The 20,521-nt window shown below is 42.3% G+C and overlaps 1 protein-coding gene across 1 annotated transcript; it reads right to left on the bottom strand.

The window, feature by feature from the left end:
- Positions 1–1,661: 1,661 nt before the first annotated feature.
- sv2ba (synaptic vesicle glycoprotein 2Ba) lies at positions 1,662–16,493 on the bottom strand (the record flags this gene model as incomplete). The annotated part of the gene is made up of 12 exons (XM_084374485.1): positions 1,662–2,124; positions 2,297–2,456; positions 2,555–2,755; positions 2,998–3,131; positions 3,253–3,417; positions 3,531–3,619; positions 4,202–4,315; positions 5,054–5,143; positions 5,667–5,800; positions 6,328–6,479; positions 8,969–9,149; positions 16,013–16,493. 12 exons carry the CDS (start codon positions 16,491–16,493, stop codon positions 1,941–1,943), a joined length of 2,085 nt encoding a protein of 694 aa, XP_084230611.1. The 3' UTR covers positions 1,662–1,940.
- Between the last annotated feature and the right edge of the window lie 4,028 nt (positions 16,494–20,521).

Raw genomic sequence — 20,521 nt, 5'->3', positions numbered from 1 at the left:
TCAGCAGAGAGTCTTTCACACCTCTGCCAGAGTAAACACATCCTCCAACTACTGGCACTTGCTCACACTTGTGTGCTGCTGTGTTTTTACAAGCCCACCTCACTAACCCCCTGATACACAGCTGCCACCGACATGGGAACAGTCATGTTCATCTCCCATTCACTGCTAATCATGCCTGATACATAACATGCATCTGTGATGTGTTTTGACATTATTTTATAAAGCAATCTGAGGCCAAGACAGAGTATACATTGGAGTATAAAATTGACAAGATTAAGATTTTTAAAACTTAAATTTAACTGCTGGACTTTTTATACTTTTTTTTTTTTTTTTTAACCCAAGCAGCAGTTAGCTGTAAGCTAGCCTACTTGTGTGTGTTTTAGTTCGCAAACTACTTTTGGACAGAGCTAGCTTACCTGTTTCCCTTTTTTCCCCAGTCTTTATGCTAAGCTAAGCTAACCATCCGCTGTTCTAGCTCTATAAAACACACAGTATCTTATTAAAAAAAATAAAAGTATGTCTTAAAGTCAAATCTGAACTCTGTAACATCCAAAGTCTATAACTTGTTTCATATGTTTTGCACATCTCGCAGACATCATTAAGCAGGAAACCGGATCAGAAGCCCTCAGCTTTATTCAAGTCATGACGGAGCTATTTTACAACTAATATACACAGGTCTACAGTATGTACAACAACAAATATAGTATTGGTAGTCAGACTGTTGTGTTTCAGTAAATTCACAGACATGTGGATAACAACCACACACACATGCACACACACAGCTCAGTCATGCCAAAAAAGTAACATGCTCCTTAGGAATCTTGACACATGTTGTCAGAAATGCAGCAGGTTCTGTAAACTGTTCGTCATCAGAACGTTAAAATAAGAGCATCATATCAAAACATCTAATCTCACAGTTTAGAATCATTCTCTTCTTTTAGAAAAAAAAAAAAAATCAATAGACAAACAGAACAATTCCTCACACTTTGTCATGGCAAGATGTGAAAGGTAAGACTCTGGTTCTACGTCATCATCACCTACAGAACACAGCTCTATAATTTAGAACAGACACGACGTCTCAGTCGAGGACAAGACAATAAACAGGAGGAAAATCCAGTCGGCTGTTCAGGTTAGATTTGGATCAGCTGGGAGAAATGAACAGCAGTGGATTCAATAAAAAAAAAAAAAAACTTTCTACATTTAATAAAATGGTCAATCCAGGTTTATGTCTAGAGAGAACAAAACCAAGCAACAACATGTGAACTAAAGAGACTACACACACCACAGGACGGTGGAGAATAAATAAAGACTGGGTGAACGAAAGGAGTGTTTTGTCTGAATAACAACACCAGCAGTAATATCGCTGCTGAGCCTTGGCAGTGAATACAACAGGATTCAAATCCAATTCAAGTTATGACGTTAAGTCCTCTCTCTTTCCTTCTTTTCCAACAGGGAATGAACTCAAAGCACAACATGGTAACATGAACTACATCACCTCTCAAGTACAGACACGTTTCATCTCATATTAATCTTTCTTTTACACAAACCTCACACAAAACAAATGTTGCTACAACGTGTGTATGTGTGTGTGTGTATGTGTATGTGTGTGTGTGTGTGTGTGTGTGTGTGTGAATAGAGGATGGGCAGTAAATGACAAAAAGGAAATGACAAACACTGGTTCTATACGATGTGACAGAAATGCTGGGCAGCCTGAGGAGCTTACAGAGGGAATAGAAAGCAACCACAGGTTCACATAGGCAACCAGACAGGTTTTCAAGATTTTTTAATTGTATCACCATGGCAGACTCATAAACATAGCTAGCACAGCATGGCCTTTCTTCCTTGTCCCTCCATTCAGTTTAAGCTGACACTTTCCCCAAAAAGCTTCCCCCCGTAGCTGTGCTGTGGTTGGGGCCTGGAGGCTGCAGGAGTTTGGCTTTTCAAGACAGGATTTTCTCCCGGGTTTCGGGCAGCTTTAGAGCTACCAGACCTCCGCAGACGAGGGCGGCGAAGGCCAGGAAGATGGGAATGATCTTGGTGATGCCGATGAAGGCTGCAAAGATGAAGCTGGCGATAATGGCCGCAAATTTGCAGATCCCATTCAGGATACCGAACGCTGTCCCCCTGCAGAATTAAAAAGAAAGAGGAAGGTTAGATTAAGACTGCGTCCCCACCTGACTTTTGTTAATTTATGTTTTACTCGTGGCTAAAAAGAGCTTAATGGGCCTGCCATGCTCATTCACAGTTGCTAATTTATGATTTGACCTTTTACCAGTGGTACAGAGTTGGACTTTACCTTTTGGAGGAGGGGTAGAGTTCCACAGAAATGACCTCTAGTCCGTTCCAGGCCGCCACGCTGGCTCCATAGAAGAGACACTGCCAACATATAACAGCTCCTTGACTGAAACTTAGCAGCAACAGGAACGTGCAGGCAGACGACGCCAGCATAGAGCCACCTGGAGAGGAAGATGGATGATGACATACAGACACAGATTTGGCAAAATGTGCACACAGGAACCAGTCTGTGCAGGGTTATTGTACTCGGAGATCTCACCTATTATTCTGATTCGTCCTATCTTGTCCATGAACAATGCTGAGAGGATGTTGCCAGGCAACACAGCCAAACTGCCCAGGAAGCTGACCATGTAGATGACAATGTCGTTCTCCTCCTGGAAGTTCAGGTGACAGCCTTTCTTTGGGTGGAGGAAGGTGGTGTTCTCCATCCGACAGTCTTTGAACTTTTCCTGCCAGAGGTCTGCAGAGAACAGAGGGATGTAAGAGGAGGCTATGCTCACAGTTACTGCTTTAAATGTTACACAACGCCGTAAACAGTGTTATAAGTGTTCATGCTTTGACGAAGATGACTGTTTTGGGGCAGCTTTAATGTTATACACCACTAATTGGCTGAGTTTATTGATCCCAAAACCTTAGAGCCAGCAGCATGAAAGTGCTATAAACATTTTATTCACTAATTATATTATCACTTATTCTGCATACCTGTGTTATAGAAGACCGTGTTTTTGATGGTGCAATTCTCGAAGAAGGTGTTGGTTGACTTGACATCCTCAAAGTAGCAGTTTTCAAACAGAGAATCCTCAAACTTCACGGATTTAATCTCGATGTTTGCAAACCTAAAGGAACGTAAATAAATCTCATGAAGCAGCAGTACAAACAAACTGTGAATTGGGCCTTTAAATGACTCAAATATAACGTTTTCTATTCCTGTGTGTTGGAGGTGTTGAGGGAACGTACTTGTCATGGATGTACTCTCCTTCGCGGTGGATCTGGTTGACCAGAGAGAAGTTGAAGTGGAAACGTTCGACCTTTTCTCGGTGAAACACTCGGACCTTGGACTCGTACTCCTCATACTGCATGTATTTGATCATGTCGGGGAACCACACTCCCAGCCCGTGGTAACTGATGCACAGGGAAACATTCAAATCTCAGCACAGTAACATAAAATGACCTGTATTGCTAGATAGAATAACAGGGGCACATTTTGAAAGCACTGTCTTTAAAAAAGTTGTTACCTGAATGCCAAGCAGAACCAGACAATAACCAGGAAGAGGCCTTGTAGTCTGAGCTCTGGAGCTGATAGTGACATTATGTTAGCCATCACCTGAAAATGGCACAGACAGACAGACGAGACAGACAGTTTAAATAAATGTGTAAGGTATGCGGGAAAAAGCAGATGAAAACACTTCAGTTTATGTCAGATAAATGCAAAGTAAAGTCTTTATAGAGAGGTGACGTCACGCTTCCCATCCGGTACACTAGTCATTGGGGAGAGACAAATAATTGTTTGATCCTGTTTAATTGTGCCATTAATCACACATATCATATTTGTTTATTTTAAACATAATACATTTTCCAAGTCAAGAAAGTCACAGTTTGTTGTAAAGAAAGAAAAATACCATTTAGTTTTGTGTAAAAAAGCTGAGTGAACTACATCGTCTCGCTCAACATATGTCACCAGCACCAACATGGCCGTCACCTCGGCACAGAAAAAGCCTTAAAAAGGTGAAAATCACAATATTTATATAAAAATATAGATAGCAGCACTTGTGCAAAAGGAGAGTTCGTCAATCTTGTGAGCAACCTAATACATGGGACCAGCTCTCCAAGGTTTAAGATACACATAGTGATAGTAATTTAGTCCTCTCTATTCTATGTATTCTGTATTCAGGATTGATTTGCAGACCTGTTGCAGCATGGTCATGTGTCTGACGGTCCAGCGCTGGAAGGCAGTCCCAGTGTCGCTCTGGATCTCTATGAACTCGTCCTCCTGAGTTTGTGGAGTCTTAATGTTGGTCACCTGAACGAAGAAAAAACAGAATTTCATTTTCATTTGAACAGATATTCAGGACACATCGAAGAGGTTAAACAGGGTTTCATGAATGTGGCATTCAAACATGTTGAGCTTTCATGTGACACGCAGGAGGAACAGCTGACACTAATAACATTAACAATGGCTACGTTCCCTCTAAGTGTCCCTCTAAAACCTCACAGGTGGTCCCTGGTCTGAAGCAGCTAAATGGAATTAAACCATTGTTCATTTTAGTATTCACCGTACACCTGTGCTTGTCTGACTTGATGAATTCCACCAGTTTAATATGTAAGTCCAGTGAAATAGCTTCCAAATGTGCTATTTGTGACACTTCTGACACGAGAAGTTGACGTACGCTGCAGCTTTTCACCAACAGCACAGATTATAATTGCAGTAACAATCTTTTGTCGCTGCCAATTTCTGTTTTTTCCAATTTCTTTTTTTCTCAGCAGACATATTGACTTGTCGCAGTAGGAGAAGCACGGCTGTAACCAATAACATTAATGATTCGATTTAAAGTGCCCCAGTAAGCCAGCATGTACAACAGCAGGACCCAAACACCTAAATGCACTGAGCCATCGTTACTGATATTAATTACACCCGCGCTGCTCCTGCTAGGACGTGCCAAACCCCGTTGAACACGGCAATCATTTCTGTTATTTATGACGGCTGAGGATCAGATGTAACAGCCTCTGCTTCCATTCATTTTGTCACCGGACTGCTTACAGTGAAGACTCTCTCCGGCTCCCCCTTGGCCTTCCAGTTGGTGTCGTGAACTTGTCGCAGGATCATCCACGCCTCATCATGTCGGGCGTTCTGAAAACAACACACAAACGTATCTATAAACGTCTACATAACCAATATTTCACTGTGAATCCTCTCAGGGTTTATGATTCCCACACGCTCTGTAGCCAGATGTGGCTGAGTAACAATGTTCCCATGAGGCCTGCCTCTTATCAGATGGGGGGAACGTGTGATAATTTGGGGGTGTGTGATACGAACATGTTGGAGCAGCCCTGCTGTAACACACAAATACAATACCACATGTGGTTACAGGTCTGACAATGTCCTGGATGAGAAACAGGGGTGGGTGCTGTCCTGGTGGCGCCTTAGCAGCCTTTCGCTACCTTTGCACAGCAGTGGGATGTTGCTGCGGTGGCTGATGACTCAACATTTTTAGCCAATCACAGCTTAATGTTTAAAACTGTACACTGACATAATGATATAAAGATAGGGAGCTTAAGTGTCAGTATTCCTGCAGTCATTCTTAATCAATAGAAGCAGGACAGATAAATGTGTTTATTCTTGCATGTTTTAATCTGGAGACACTTGACCTGACCTCAAGCAGGAAACGAGGACTCTCCGGCATGAAGATGATTCCGACCAGCGCAGCCAGAGCAGGGAAGAGACACACGAGAATAAATAACCTCCAGCTGTGCATCTGGAACTCTGTACCGATGGAGAAGCCCCAGCCTGGAAGACCATCCAGTAAAAAGCAAGTTATTATTTCAAGAAACTATCTTTCTGGCATATCTTGATGTCCAAATCCCTTAAAATTCATAGTGCAACAAAACCCATCTTTGTTGTCGTCTTTAGTATATAAAAAATGTATGATATGCACCAATGTACATATTTTTGCATGAGCATTCGCCCTTCAAACATTTAATGGATTCAGACGTTAAAGTCAATTACAGACAGGCAACTGTGGGCTCATTTTAGACTTAGAATGATTTTGCTGATGGTGGCAAAATTTGATCATATGCCAATGTGAATTATTCATATTCAGGAGGATGTAGCTGAGAAAATGTCTCGAGATGAGGCACATTAACAAGCACAAAGAGGATGTAAGAAATGAATTTAGCCAGAGGACAAAAGTCCCACATGCCAATCGATCAAACGCTCCTCCAATAAAAGTGAAATAAACAGTTTGTTTGTGTGCCTTCACACTGTAATGTGTGTGTTTGATTGTGCACGTCAGCATGTATGTGTGTGTGTGTTACCATAGTGAGGGATGATTCCCCAGGCAGTGAAGGAGGCATACAGGCCTCCCAGCATCCAGAACATGCAGAGCCAGCTCAGATGTTCTCCACGTTTGTCCATCTGCAGGAACTCGGTGAAGTAGGTGTAAACTATTGGGATGGAGCCGCCAATTCTGGGGGATGAAAAACATGTCAGTCCTCAAAAAATAAAAGTTTGATTTTTCCTCACGAAACACTTTTCTTCTGTCCATCACCCTCTGAGGATTTACAGGATCATTTGCTTTAGTATCTTGACATGTTAGATATTAGAAATATTACTCAGTTACAAGCAAAACTACTGGTATTCAAATATGCTTACGTGAAAGAGTGCTCTTCAGAATATTAGTTATTTATTAACCGTTGATGTTTAATGTGTTATCAATAGCAGGCATTCAATGAAAGAAGTTTCTGTTTCTCCAACTCTTCAGTCTGAATTACTCCTAACTCCTGCTCTGTTCTGTTCTGCTCAGTGGTCATGGCCACCTCTCCAAACCTGCACCCGCTGCACTGTTTTGTATTCTGTCTGCATGTCAGGGTTTTCATTGGACCGTTTGTGAACAGATTGCTTTATTGGCTACAGAAATGCAGATGAAAGATTAATAAATTAATCCAAAATTGCGAATGATTTTAAAACTAACTAAGAAGATTAGATGGTGTAATGCATATTTACGAGGACGAGGAGTAAAATTTGACTTGAAAAAAATACTCTGACTTGCAGTTACATTACAGTAATTTGAGTAGTTGTAATTGGTAACTTCCACCCCTGCTGCATAAACATTCACACTCTCCTACAGTAGATAATATGGATACCTGACAGACCTTGTTGTGAAAAATGTTCTTACGACTGAAGAAATAGTTCCTCTGAAAACTGTGGACAGTTTTATTGTGTAATTTGGTTAAACTGACTCTTTAAAGCAACATTATGTAGAAACTGGCATTTTGTGGGATTTGGCGCCTCCCACAGTTTTCTGAGTGCAACACCACTGTCGTACATACAAATCCCAGGTCTGTAACAACTTGTAAATGCTAACTACAAACAAACTCATTATGTCTTAACAATGCTATGTGTTGAAAACTTGTGTGTTGAGGTGAACATGTATCTAGCACTGTGACCCCACCCTCTCACTGAGGATACACAGTGGAAAAACAAGTGATGGGGGGTGGAGTGGCTGAGACAGAGACACTATTCACTCTATTACAAGACACTGTAGCATCAACATGATTTTGAAGCTGTTACTCTGATGTAAAACAGTTACATAATGTTGCTTTAAATGCGGATAAACAACTAAGCATAAAGGTTTATGACTTAGGTATAAATGCTCACAATAACATTTTATGTTGTGAATGTTCTCAGCCTCAGTTCATCCAGCAACCAAAACCTTCAAGTGCATACCCAGATTGTGAACAGCCAGTTCTGAATACTTATGATAGAATGCATTTTTAATGCATTTTGTGAGATATTGAAGAATTGCTAGCAGCAACTGAATACTTTGTGGATTGTTTTTGGTGGTCAGTTTCTTCTGAGGGCAGGACTGATCAGACTAGAATATGCTTCAAATCAGGGCCAAAGATCGACGGAATGTTTGATGGCTAGAGGCTGCTGATGGCAGGGGAAGTGTTGGTCAGGGACTAAAGCACACTCAGATCGTGATCATGGCGAGATAATATTCCGATAGCTGCTGGACGACAACAAAATAAAATCAAATACTTAGTTTGAACTCTTTAAACGGGTTCGAACAGACAAAAAACGGTGAAACATATAACCATGTACACATTACATGAAAGACAGCAACTACTAGAAGGTTTATATGTTTTTTATTATGATGAGAAATCTTCCTGTACGGGGGTGTGCTGTCTGCCTGCTCTTTATGTTTTTTTTGTTGTTTTTTTTTAAAACAGCAAAAATGGGCCCCATATCCTGCAGAAGTGAGTGTTAATGACTAACATGGGGCTCATTATCACGGTGAATCAGCAACAGCTGAACATTTTATTTTGGTGACCTTGTATTTTTTATTTATTTTTTTTGCTTTGCAAAAAGCTCAGACATCAATATTGCAGGTCTGGGTACACTCAGGCTGCAATCATTATCAAAAGAAATGTGTCTTTGAAAGCTGCAGAATCAATCTGTGCACAGCACCAAGGTGCTGACGACAGCAGGAAGTCAGCAATAAAACTCAAATTAGTATCCAGCAAAGAACATTGTTCGCTTGTTTTAATTGGTATAATAAAGAAATGCTCTGTTGAAGTAAATAAGCAGAGATCTCCTTGTGTGCAGCATGCAATATAAATGTGTTGTATTAATGAGGAATTCTTAACTAACAAGTGAGTGGACTGGTGTTCTTGAATTATAATGTCCTCTCTGTACCTCAGGCTGTTCCTAAAGGTCCACAGTTTGTTTTAATGGAAGTGCTACTTATCTTGCTTAAATGTCAGGTTTTTTTTATTTTGGAACAAATATCTTCCAATACAAAAACAGGGATGTGCTTTTTTTCCCCCCCCTAAATGTTATGGACGTGCTTGCTTCCGCTAAAAGGATTATTTATTGAAAAGGTCAGTCATTATAAAAGCCCATCGAGTTGTCATTGCTCAAGGGAGGCAAATGTGAATGCAAATGGTGTCTCACCCGAAGCCGGAGCAGAACCTGAAGAAGAGGAAGAAGCCGTAGCTCTGGGCGAAGCAGGACAGGAAGGAGAAGACCAGGTCGATGGTGAGGACGTAGATCAGACACTTCCTTCTCCCCATCTTGTCACACAGACCCCCCCACACCAACGCCCCCACCATCATGGCCACATACACCAGCAGACCTGCAAACACACACACAAACACAAACCTCATTTGGAGGCATTTGACCTTTACACAAGTCACATGTTTTACCCCCATTATGCAGACTTGGTCTCATTGAAAGACACGGTCTAAGCTCTACAGATACATTTATTTGCATACATAAACATTCACATATCATTGGAGGGAAGAGCAAGTAGATCTGTAATTAATAGAAGAAACAAGACCAAGAGTCCTGATCTCCACAAGGGGGCTCCCTTCACCCTCGTATGAACACAGACGAATAGAGAAATCGTCTCTCTCGATTGTAATTCAGTGTGACGCGTCAACATTTCCCCAATATTCATAATAACAGGAAATATATCTCGACTGATTCCAGGAAAGACTTAGAAGTAAATGTCATAATCATTTTGAAGCATCTAAGAGTGCTTCACTTCCACAACATTCACCCTCTATATTTTTAATCTGCATTCAGTTTCACCCACATCTGATGCTCCAGGTCTCGTTGCTGTTATCAGAAGAGAACTTTTTTGGGGGGGGGAGCATTTTACCTGCAGAATCTCACTCTGAGTCACAGCGGTCTGGAGCCTAAACCCAGCGTGCACTCTGCCATTTCTTTTTCTTGTAATGCAACAGCCCTGAACAGGGACCAACTGTGCTGCCCATTACTGCACCGAGGCGATAACAATGATTATGTGCTTCCTTTTTATGTCTCTGGGGAGAGTAATATGCTCTCCCCTGCTGTCGGCGTCAGGACCTGCAACATCGGCCATCCTCTTCACCGTGTTGTTTAAACCTTCGGACCTGTGCCTCCTGCCTGCTCTGTGTTTTTACTACACACAGCCCTAATTACAGTGGGACTAAGCAGCTTAGCGGCACGTGGAGCCATAGTGTGCACCTTCCCTGTGGATTACTAGACTATCCAAATGCTCAGGCGCTCCACACGCCAACCTGCACATCCAACTCATTCAACAAGAGACTGCTAAGGGCACCGGGAGACAAAGAGTCAAGGCCAACATGTCACCTAATATCATTGCCAAGATGTTGCTCAAGGCCATGTGTATGCCTTGAATATGTACATGGACAGGTTGACAGGGTGGCCTTGTGGTTAGAAAGCCTGTCCTTCAGACGGAGGCCCAGGCCCGGATCAACCCCTGCAGCAACAAGCTTCTATCTGTCTGTTCAAGTGTCCTTGAGCACAGTGAAGACACTGAATCCCTGACGGGAAGAGAGGAGTTTTCCTTTTTCTTGCAATATTAAACGTGAAAACACCATTCGTTCATTTAGCACATCTCGATGAAGAACACTGTTGACCATGCATCCTCCAAACATACAGTATCTACTGTCTAAAGAAGTGCTGACCCTGTGTACGAAACAGATGTGAGGCCTTTGAGCATGCACAGAAAATGTTGTTTTATTACAGATAGAAGTTAATAAGCTCCCTGACACAAGCACATGTGAGCTGAATACTAAACAGTGGGCACCCTGTAGCGTTTTTTCCAAAATGGCTTAAAGGATAAGTTCACAGAAAAATGAAAATTCAGTCATTATCTGCTCATCCCTATGCCAAAGGAAAAATCGGGCTAAGTTTCATTGTCCACAAAATATTTCTGGAGCTTCACAGAAAAACAGCGTTACAATATTCTCCTTAACGACAGAAGTTGACAACTATAATGGATCGATACAGCTCGTTCGGCATAATCCAAGTCCCTGGAAGCCAAGAGATCCCAAACTGATTTGAAATTAAGCTATTCACACCCTTTGCATAGTTGAAATCTTCACTGTAGCTGCTAGGCTAAAAACGTTAGCATGCACCCTAGCTGGAGTGGGTGCATGACCTTGACCACCTGTCAAGGGTGTAAATTTTGTCTTTTCAAATCAATTTGGGCTCTCAGGGCTCCCAGAGACTTGGATTACACAAGTAATCGATTTTATTTGTACGTTTTAAAACAAGTCCCCGTCTTCTTCACTTGTTCAGGAGAATTCTGCAATGTGTTTAGTGGACTACGAAACTTCACCCGACTTTCCATTGCCATGGAGCCAATTAGATAGTGAATTCATTTTCTTATCCTTCAACAGCAGGGAAAAGCCCTTAAGTGACAATCTGCTCCATTTTCCTGTTACGTCAGTTCTGCTATTTATCTGTCTCAGATTGACCAAACACTACAGATTGAGTTTGTAGCCAGTGAGTGAAAGTTGTTACATTTGACTGTCTGGTGCTCCTGCTCCAGCTGTTCTCACTCGTTATAATATATGACATGTCACATGTTAATTTGACACATCAATAAATTATCACAGGGTGCACCGCACAAACTTTCAAAGAGAGTAATATAATGCTGTAGTAATGAGTCCTAAAACCCAGAAATCAGTTGGCATTTTTGCACATCCGGTTCCTTCATCTCAAATTGATTGGGTTTTTTGAATGGGTTTTCGATTAAAAGTGTGAAGTGAGGTCCGTTTTATTCTGCAACATAAAAAACATCATTAGATGTCCCACAATAGAATATTAAAGTGCTTACATGTCTTAAAAACTGCGGCTAAATGAGACTACAGAGGTTGTCACGGCCATTAGACGTCAGCTTGCCGAACGGGAGACTCATCCACTCACTAGTCCATCTTTACAAAAATACGTCATCCCCACACCACTCTATTACTGTTGATATCTGAGACTGTATGTAACTGTTGCTTAGCTATCCAAGCGAACTGACAAAACTAACATTAGCATGCTAATACATGACTCATAAGGAGGTAAAATAATGGGATAGCCTTTGGTCAACAACTCTAACCTGACCCATGATGGTGGGTGGCGTTGGATACGTTCGCAAAATCGTAGGCCTATACCACCCACTTACCCACTGTTATTTTTGGAAGTTGACATTACAGCTTGGGATACTCACGTGCTTCCTGTTAACAGGAAGTATGCCTTTCATTAGACAGCGTTACAGATGTTTGTGTGATATTCAGTAGCTCAGACAGTAGCTGTTGCTAGCTATCCTTGGCTGTAGCGAGCAAAGAAGCTCACGGCTCCGTCAGCAGTGGAGCCAGTGGCTGTAGAGCACGCCTGAACCTAGACCTCAGAGACAGGGATTTCACATGTCAAGCAACGGCAACAGTTTGATTGGAGTCAAAAGCAGAAGAGCTGGATAATTTGCATGAGCTTTGAGGCCGTCACTGCTAAACAGACAAAAAGACAAAATCAGAAACCAGTCGATCAAAGGACATGACAGAACTGGACATAGCTGGCTCGACTGACCAGCAATCAGTGCCAAGCACCGAAGATATTCTGCATGATCCCTTTTATAACCCTAGGGGAGCATCATATAACCATGGCCTTATTATTATCATTATTTGCATTTTCAGTGTAAGTCCAGAAATGCATCAGCTGCAGGTTAAGCAATTTCCTTTGCATCCACATCAAGCCTGGTGTTTAAAACCTGCCAGAACTTTCTCTTCTTTGTCGCCAGCATCGTGCCACTATAGCCTTGTTGTATTTTCACTCTATGGATTAAACAATAAAAACACCATTAAAGGTAAGTGCACCAATCATCCTCCTCTCTTTAACAAAAGCTATGGGAGTTTTCAAAACAATGAGGTTAGGATTAAACACATTTCTGCTCCCGTGATTCTGGTGAACAGAGCATGAGTGTGAATCAGATGGGATCATTCTGCAGATCTACTTCATATTCTCAGCCAATGATCAGTGCTCCCCTCCCGCGCCGCACAGACGCTGTGATTTCATTTTCGCCAGGCCTTCCTCCCGCTACCACAGGCTGTCAGAGGCCTGAAGCGTATCTGACAGCTCTGCACCGGGCGCTGCAGGCCGCCAGGCTCTCTGACTGCTGCAACATGCTCCATATTAGCCTGGGAACACACACTGAATACAATCGCCACCGGGTTTCTCATCAATCTCTCGCAATGCCTCATCCCAGGAGCCCGTTGTTAAGATGAAATGAGCGATGTGCAATCTGCCACATCGCCTGGCTACACACGAGGCCTGGGAAATAAGGTGAGGGGCTTTAATTTGCAGTTTAGTTGCCGGCACAGAAAGGGAGGAACAGACGTTTTCAAGGTACATTTCCCAGTAAGTTGGATCTATGCTGCATACAAATTGCAGTATCTTTTTTTTTGGCATGTTTGCTGTTGTGATACAATATTTGTGAAGCGTGCAGGCAGCTAAAAAAAAGAAAAGACAGAAAACAGCATCCTTAATTCACAGTCATATTCAAAGTATGTTGAAGGCAGGCACTCATTTCTCTCTGTGGTATCTAACATAATTAAACAATTAACATGTGGTGATACGTCCCTCGGGTTAACTCCCAAACATTTGTTGTACCGATGCCAAGTCTCACTATCTCGTGACTCAATGTGCCAGCTCACAGTGGACCCATAGTCTATTAATACACACAATGTTGGTTGTGTTCATAATTTCTGCATCTGCCGAGAAGGATCCAAGCCTTTCCCCCTAATTTGTCCCAGCGGCTGCAGGGGGATATTTCTGTCTGATGCAGTGGTCTGCAACCATGTGCCATCAAGAGCCAAACATATGCAGGATTTTGCTCCAGCCAAGCACAACAGAAGATCATTTCACTGATGAGTTCCTCCTCTCTGGGTAAAGATTGATTTCTTGAAACAATGCAGATGATTGTAATTAGCTAAGTCTTATAGGTTTCCAAAGCCTGTATTGTTTTGTTTTATTTCTTTTTATCCCTGCTAGCTGAATGGCTCTGTGGATAGCAATGTCGGTCTATAGGTCGGCCTTTTGGATGGATGGCTGGGAAATTTGTATAGGTACATGGTACACGGACTGTAAATTGTATTGACTTTGGTGATCCCTTCACATGAGGTTGAAATGTGTGGCTTTGAGTGAAATGCCTCAATAACTATTGGATTGATTTTCAGAAAACTCGGTACAGATGTTCATGTTCCCTTCAGGAGGGATTGTAATAACTCTACTGATCCCCTTACTTTTCCTCTGGAGCCATCATCAGCTCAAAATTTTGATTTGAAGAATTGGCCGCCTGTTGAATTCATAAAATGCTGCCAACTGCAGCTGATGTTAACTAGTTAGCTCAGTTAGTGGTGCAGCTAGCAGTCCTGATTGGGAGCTCATAGCTTTAGCCTGGGACGCCCAGGGCTAGCTGGTTAGCGTGCTAAACGTGCTTTGCAACATTACAAGTAGACATCATAATGTCAAAGTTTTTAATGTTTTCAATTAAAATTCATACATATTGCACCTTTAATACTTGCATAACTAATGACATTCCAATCACATTCAGGCGCACTTTGTGCTTGGTTATGATTAGCAAATATTAGCATCTAACCGTAGACTGTATTAAACATGGACATAGTCTCCATTATGTCACCCATAGGTTTACTCTGCTTTGTCTCGCAAAGTTAGACCACCACAACACAAGAAAGGTTTTGCTGCACCAATTCTCATTCTGGTATAGGGGAAACAACGCTCTGGCTTGTTTGCATTTTTTCAACATTCATGATTGTCTTTAGCACGGTGCTAAACCCACGATGTAGCGCCAGTGCCCCTGTAAAATAGTGTCAGGGGGAACATGTTTAGCACATGGTAAGGCGAGCCTGGCATTAATGGCAAAATTCCTACAAAAAGAAAGAAAAAGACTGCTGCTAGCTTGTTTATGAGTGTACTGTTAGCAACCAGGTTAGGGTTAGGGTTACCAGCCATTTTTAGCGATGTAGGTTGCTAACTCAGAGGTTGGTGTTGGCAACATGTTTATACGAAGATAGCTGAAGGAACGACAAGGCTGCCAAAAATAGGTGACCAAGGGCCAAGGGTGGCTTATGCTGCATGTCATTGCACAGTTGGAAGTTGGAAACCCGGGCAGGATCCACCAAGCCGGACTATGCTGACATAAACACAAATGGCATCACAGCAGTATGGTGGCACACATGGTAAACAATTACTTTTAACCTCTTCATCACTTTATACCTTCTGTAGTGTTTGCTTTGTGAAAGGTGCAGTGAATACAACTTTGTCATTGTCATTTTCAGTTGAGTTGTGCTCAGTAGAAGTCTTTGACAGTTTGCTTTACGAGCCTATTCCTCCTGTCTTCTTTTTTTAGTTTTTAGTTTTTTTTAGTTAAAGTGCCTGTAACTGTTAAAAGAGCTGCTGTAGTTGCTCGTGAAGCTCACAGACTTGCTAGTCAAACACCCGTTTGCAGCAGGTGTCCTTGAGTCCAGATGCACTGCGACGCTTTTAGATTGGAAGATGGTAATACTGACTCGAAAATATCGACTTCCCACTTGCAATGGAGTGCAACATTATTCCAGGAATCTACATTTGGTGACTCAGACTAGTCTCCACTCCCTTATCCTAACATGGGGAAAGAGGTGGAACTTGGTGGAGCTGATGTGGGCCGAGCGACATCTTGTTGGAGACAGCTAGCGGCTAGCTGACACTCAAAGCACCCATTAGCTTAATCACACATAATTCAAACCTTAATACAACATGAAGAAGTGAGATATAGAAAAATTCATATCCTAAAAATTCTGCATTCTGACACCAGGCCATGGGAGGACCTGCAGTTTTTGCAGCCCTTTAGGTTGCTGCTTGATGTTAACACACTAAAATAAGATACTAAACATGGTAAACATACCTGCCTAACATCGACATGCTTATGTTATCATTTTGTTCAAAGCACTGCTAGAGCTGCTAGACTCTTAATCTTGTTTCAAGTATTTTTCTATAATTACAAGCCTGCCCCTTCTCAGTGTTGTTGTTGTTGTTGTTGTTGTTGTTCAATGGTTTTTTTTAAAGACTGATCTTTCATTTTGGAATGAAACACTTAAGTCAGGTACATTTTCACCACACACACTCACTGGAGACTTCATCTTCCATCCCTTTGCTGTCACTTACCCAACAATCCTTTGTCCGAGTTGGATATGCACATGTCCTTCTCAGCACTGGGCAGGACGAAGCCCACTACGAAGCCATCCACTCCGTCAGCCATCAGTGCCAGGCCCAGCACGAAGAACAGCATCCATTGGAAGCGTCCGTGGCCGCAGTCCTCCATGATGCTCTCGTACTGCTCTGGCAAGTTGTCCTCCTCCTCTTCCTGCTGCTGTCCAGCCAGACGGGCTTTCCTCCTGGCCTCCAGCCGCGCCGCCCGCCGCGCCTCCTTGATCTCATCAGGGTGTGGGACGCCCTGGTACTCCCCTTCATACATCTGCTCATCATCATCTGCACCCTCGGTGGCATCGCTGGCAGCGTCCTCCTCCTGTGGAGGGTAGTCCGACTGGTAAGGGTAGCCATCCTGACCTCCTCCGTCCTGGGTGTAGGTGTATTCTCCACCCTCTGTCATCTGCTGGTTCACGTTGTTGTGATAGGGGTCATCCATGGTTCCTGCTGGGTGTAAGCGGAGCAGGACTGACTTTGCCTTGTAGCCGTCGTACTCTGAAGAAGCTCAAGTTGTCAGCTATAATGGCATAATCCTCCAGAGGAGCTGTGAGGAGCTCTCGGTGTTGCTGCTCCTGGATTCCAGGAAAGAAAGTTCAGGTAGTCTTCTGAGGAGTCTCACTTCTCAAATTTAAGGCCTCAGCAGCTGCGTTGAAAGACTATTGCCTTCGTTGATTTGCACCGTGCTGCATGCTGAACCTAAAACACAATGCAAACAACACATCAGAAATACTGTCCTCAGCATAACAGCAAGGAATAATGCACCTGTAGAGCAGAGACATTGCTATGCAACAGACCCCCTTGGGACGACTTGTGAACTGCCAAGTCAAGTCATAATTACAGTCTCAGAGAGCTTCATCCATATTATAACTACATTAAAGCACATCATGACCTTTGACCTGCAACCAAGGACAAAGTGTTAGAAAACTGAGAGGCAATCTAAAAGTGTAATCTTCCTACAGTATGTCATGTACAGAAGAAGGGCAACATATTTCTTTGTGTTGTTAAATGTGTTTTATTACAGATTTTGAAGGACAAGTCATAAATAAATTCAAATTCCTACTCAAGTCATAAATTAAAAATGTCATGAGGCAGGAAAGAGCACACGAGGACCTCTGTCTGTCCCTCTCGCAGGCTGCGTGTCCTTCCACAGAACCAGATAATCTCGTCTCCCCGCTCAAATGCTCTGACGCCATTTTGATCCATCACATAGTGCTGCTGCAACAATGACACATTCCGATCTGTCTTGATTTCTACAGCCTTCATAGACCAGAGGCACCAATAGGAGGAAATAAAGACATTACATTGTATTATTGGAATTTAGCTGGCTGTCACATGCATTACTGACACGGTTTAAAGACTTGCACAGAGAAGTCAGAGGCACATTCTCACAAAATCAAGCAACTGTTAGCCTGAGGCTGGATCCTCTGTAATACAGAGATAACAAATGATGACGTATTGTAGAAATGTTTGTGAAAGACAACAAAGATGCAGAGCAGAATGCCAGATGACTAATTTCAGAGCCACACTGTCAAACTGGTAACCTTCACGAGCCCAGTCTGTGTGCTCAGAGATGCCTTTTTTAGTTTTTGCTTCTCTCTGCTGACTGATTTACATCCTGACTGGCAGGTTCACAGGACAAATGCAGTCCTCGGTGCCTTGCTCAAGGGCATCCTGAGCAAGCTACATGGCCTTTAAACATAATGTTTACAGAGGAAATGTCACTATAGTGGTAATGCTACAACATCTATCTGAAAGATTGTTAACATTAGCCACCATGGGGGTATTGGTCATACACGACCAAGTCAGGCTGCAGCAGCAAGACAACAACATGTGTTACATTATATTAATACGCATATTCTATTAACTAACAGTGTTTTATCTTAAAGGTGCAATATGTAAGAATTGACCACCTGTCAAATTCATACTTAAAACAAATAAGGTGCAGCATATCACCAGAGTAACCGCTAACTGCTGCTAATTGTAGCTGCCATGAGCTATTTAGCTCAGTTAGCTGTACAGCTAGCATTCTAGACTGGGAGTTTGGAGAACCAACACTACTTTGGTTTGAGCTTTAAGATGGGCGGGGTTGGGGCTAGCTGGTTAGCATGCTAACATAAATCTTTGCAACACAATACATAGATATATATATCATAACGTCTGAACAGTTTTTCACATTCTGTTGTGAATTAGTTATTTTTTAAAAATATTTTCAATGAAATTTGTTACATATTGCATCTTTAACAATTCAAGCTAAGGGAAATAAAAAAAATGTTTTCTCCTCCTTTCAAAAGTTACATTTCCGGCCCACTAATTATTACTGCAGTCTCAAAACACTCGCTCTTATGTTCTTAATAAAGGAATCTGACACCTTATTGGGTGTGTCTAACACTTGCATGTATATTTCAACAAAAACTGTATGAAGACTTTTTTTCTGTGACCATACAGGAAGACTGGGTTGCCTCTCCAGGACAAGCTAAAGCTTTTAGCTTCAAGTTTAGCATATTTTGAAAACAAGAACGCAACATCCTCTGGAATAGGGTGTGTGGGAAATGTAGTTTTAACACAGATGGGAGAATTATTTTTTTACCCTACTAGTAACATTGAAAACATGTTTTGCACTTAGAACTATTAACTGGAAAGAAAAAGGACCGATTGAAACTCATCTGTGTTTTATCTTTGTTCCAGAGCACTGAATCTTTGTAAATCTTAACATTTCTCTTGCCCCAGAATCTGATTATTCTGTGGTTTCACTTTCTCGTTGCATTTGGAAAAAATCGTAGTCGCCTCATCCGACAAGCGGATGGTTGGTTTGGTTTGGGTCGGTCTGTTCTGGTTTGGAGCCACGATGACGAACACTGTAATTTAATCCAGATTAAGACTGCAGATTTTTTTCATTTTGCCCTTGATGCCTCACATTATTGTTTCATCACAAAAGTCATAGAGGTGGCTGATAGCGGAGGTGGATTATGGAGTCTGGATTGAAGCACTGAAATGTTTTTGCTGCTCTTGGACGTGGCACTGTAGTGTTAAAAACTCCCAAAGTCGTGTTAAAATAGTGTGCATTAATCAGTTTCCTGGCGTAACGAGCCGAATCTCAGTACTGTGATGTTATCACGATCAACCGAGCTTTTCACGCTGTTTCCTTCAGCAACGTGAATAATACATGAACAACTCAGGAGAGAGTGTGAGAGGGTGGATGCTCAGTCTGGTTGAGGGAAGCGGTGTTGCTTTCATCATCCTGCTGCAGCTTTTACACACACAGCTGGCGCTTACATAACAGTTAGCCTGCCTGTGCTCACTCTTTCCTCCCCCGCCACCCTTCCTCTACCTTCACTTCTAACTTATCGATCTGTGTTTGTGTTTATCGATGTATGGACTTGACCCTCCTTACCTCAACACACACACACACACACACTCACAAACTAACTCAGATGTCAAATCAGTATTTATACCCGTGCAGGGTTTGAATAGGTCATGATCTACATTCTTCTGAGAGCGTCCCCGCTGTTGAAAAGTCAAAGAGCTCCTCTGAATCATGAAAATCAATGTGAGACTGAGGTTTAACAGGAAGCAGAGAGGTCGCAGCGTAATTTACAAAAAAGCTATCTCAATTTCACAAGTGACCTTTTACCGCTCAGATCATTTATTAGTCCGACTGAGCCAAACTCTGTCGTCTTCACTTCATCAGTTTCTGTAGCTCGCTCTACAGAGTGCAACAGAACCACACACACTTGTAGAGTTACATATTAATGTGTTGTATCAGACCGCACACACACACGCGCACAGTTGATACAACAGTTGAGCTTCTCTGGGGTCAGCAGTTGGAGACTTTTTCCACCTCCAGCCTCATTTTAATTCACCTGGAATATACTCAGTGCAACTACAGTCTTCCGCTGGCTGCAGTGGGAGTGTGTGGCTCTGGCTTCCTTTAATTAGATGTAAGCACTAGTTTCTGTGTTTATTCCTTCACTTTCTTCACCCATATTTGCACATCCAGAGACTTGGATGTAGGCTGTCCTTGATGACCTCCACAACCCACAGCTTTTCACAGACTTTTATTAATTTTCCACCACGGTCAGGGTTATAATTAATTTTCTTGACTCAGATGCAGTAATTGTTACACATGAATTTTGCATTTTGTCATCTTGATCCCTTTTCTTTCTTTCCTTTTTTGCTTTTATGGATGATGTGTCTTTTCTCAGCCCCCCAGGGTGACTCCATCATGCCTGCACAGTTTGTGCTTTTTGTTTCTGTCTCTCAGTCTGCTTTGATTGCGCTCTTTGTCTGTACTCAACCTGGAACCCAACCAAGTGAGCTGCTTGAAAGAAAAAGGTCTCACTACAACTACAGCTGTTCTGATGTACATGGGTAAATAATGGCATTCTTGCACCTGAACAGTTTTGTGGTTGATAGAAACATGTTTGTATTTGCTTGAGAATTACAGTATTGCAATTGGTGCTACCAGTG

The sequence above is a fragment of the Pagrus pagrus genome (assembly GCF_965226575.1).
Source record: "Pagrus pagrus genome assembly, chromosome: 1".
In the NCBI taxonomy this organism is placed as follows: Eukaryota; Metazoa; Chordata; class Actinopteri; order Spariformes; family Sparidae; genus Pagrus; species Pagrus pagrus.
This window is presented reverse-complemented; position numbering and strand designations above follow the sequence as displayed.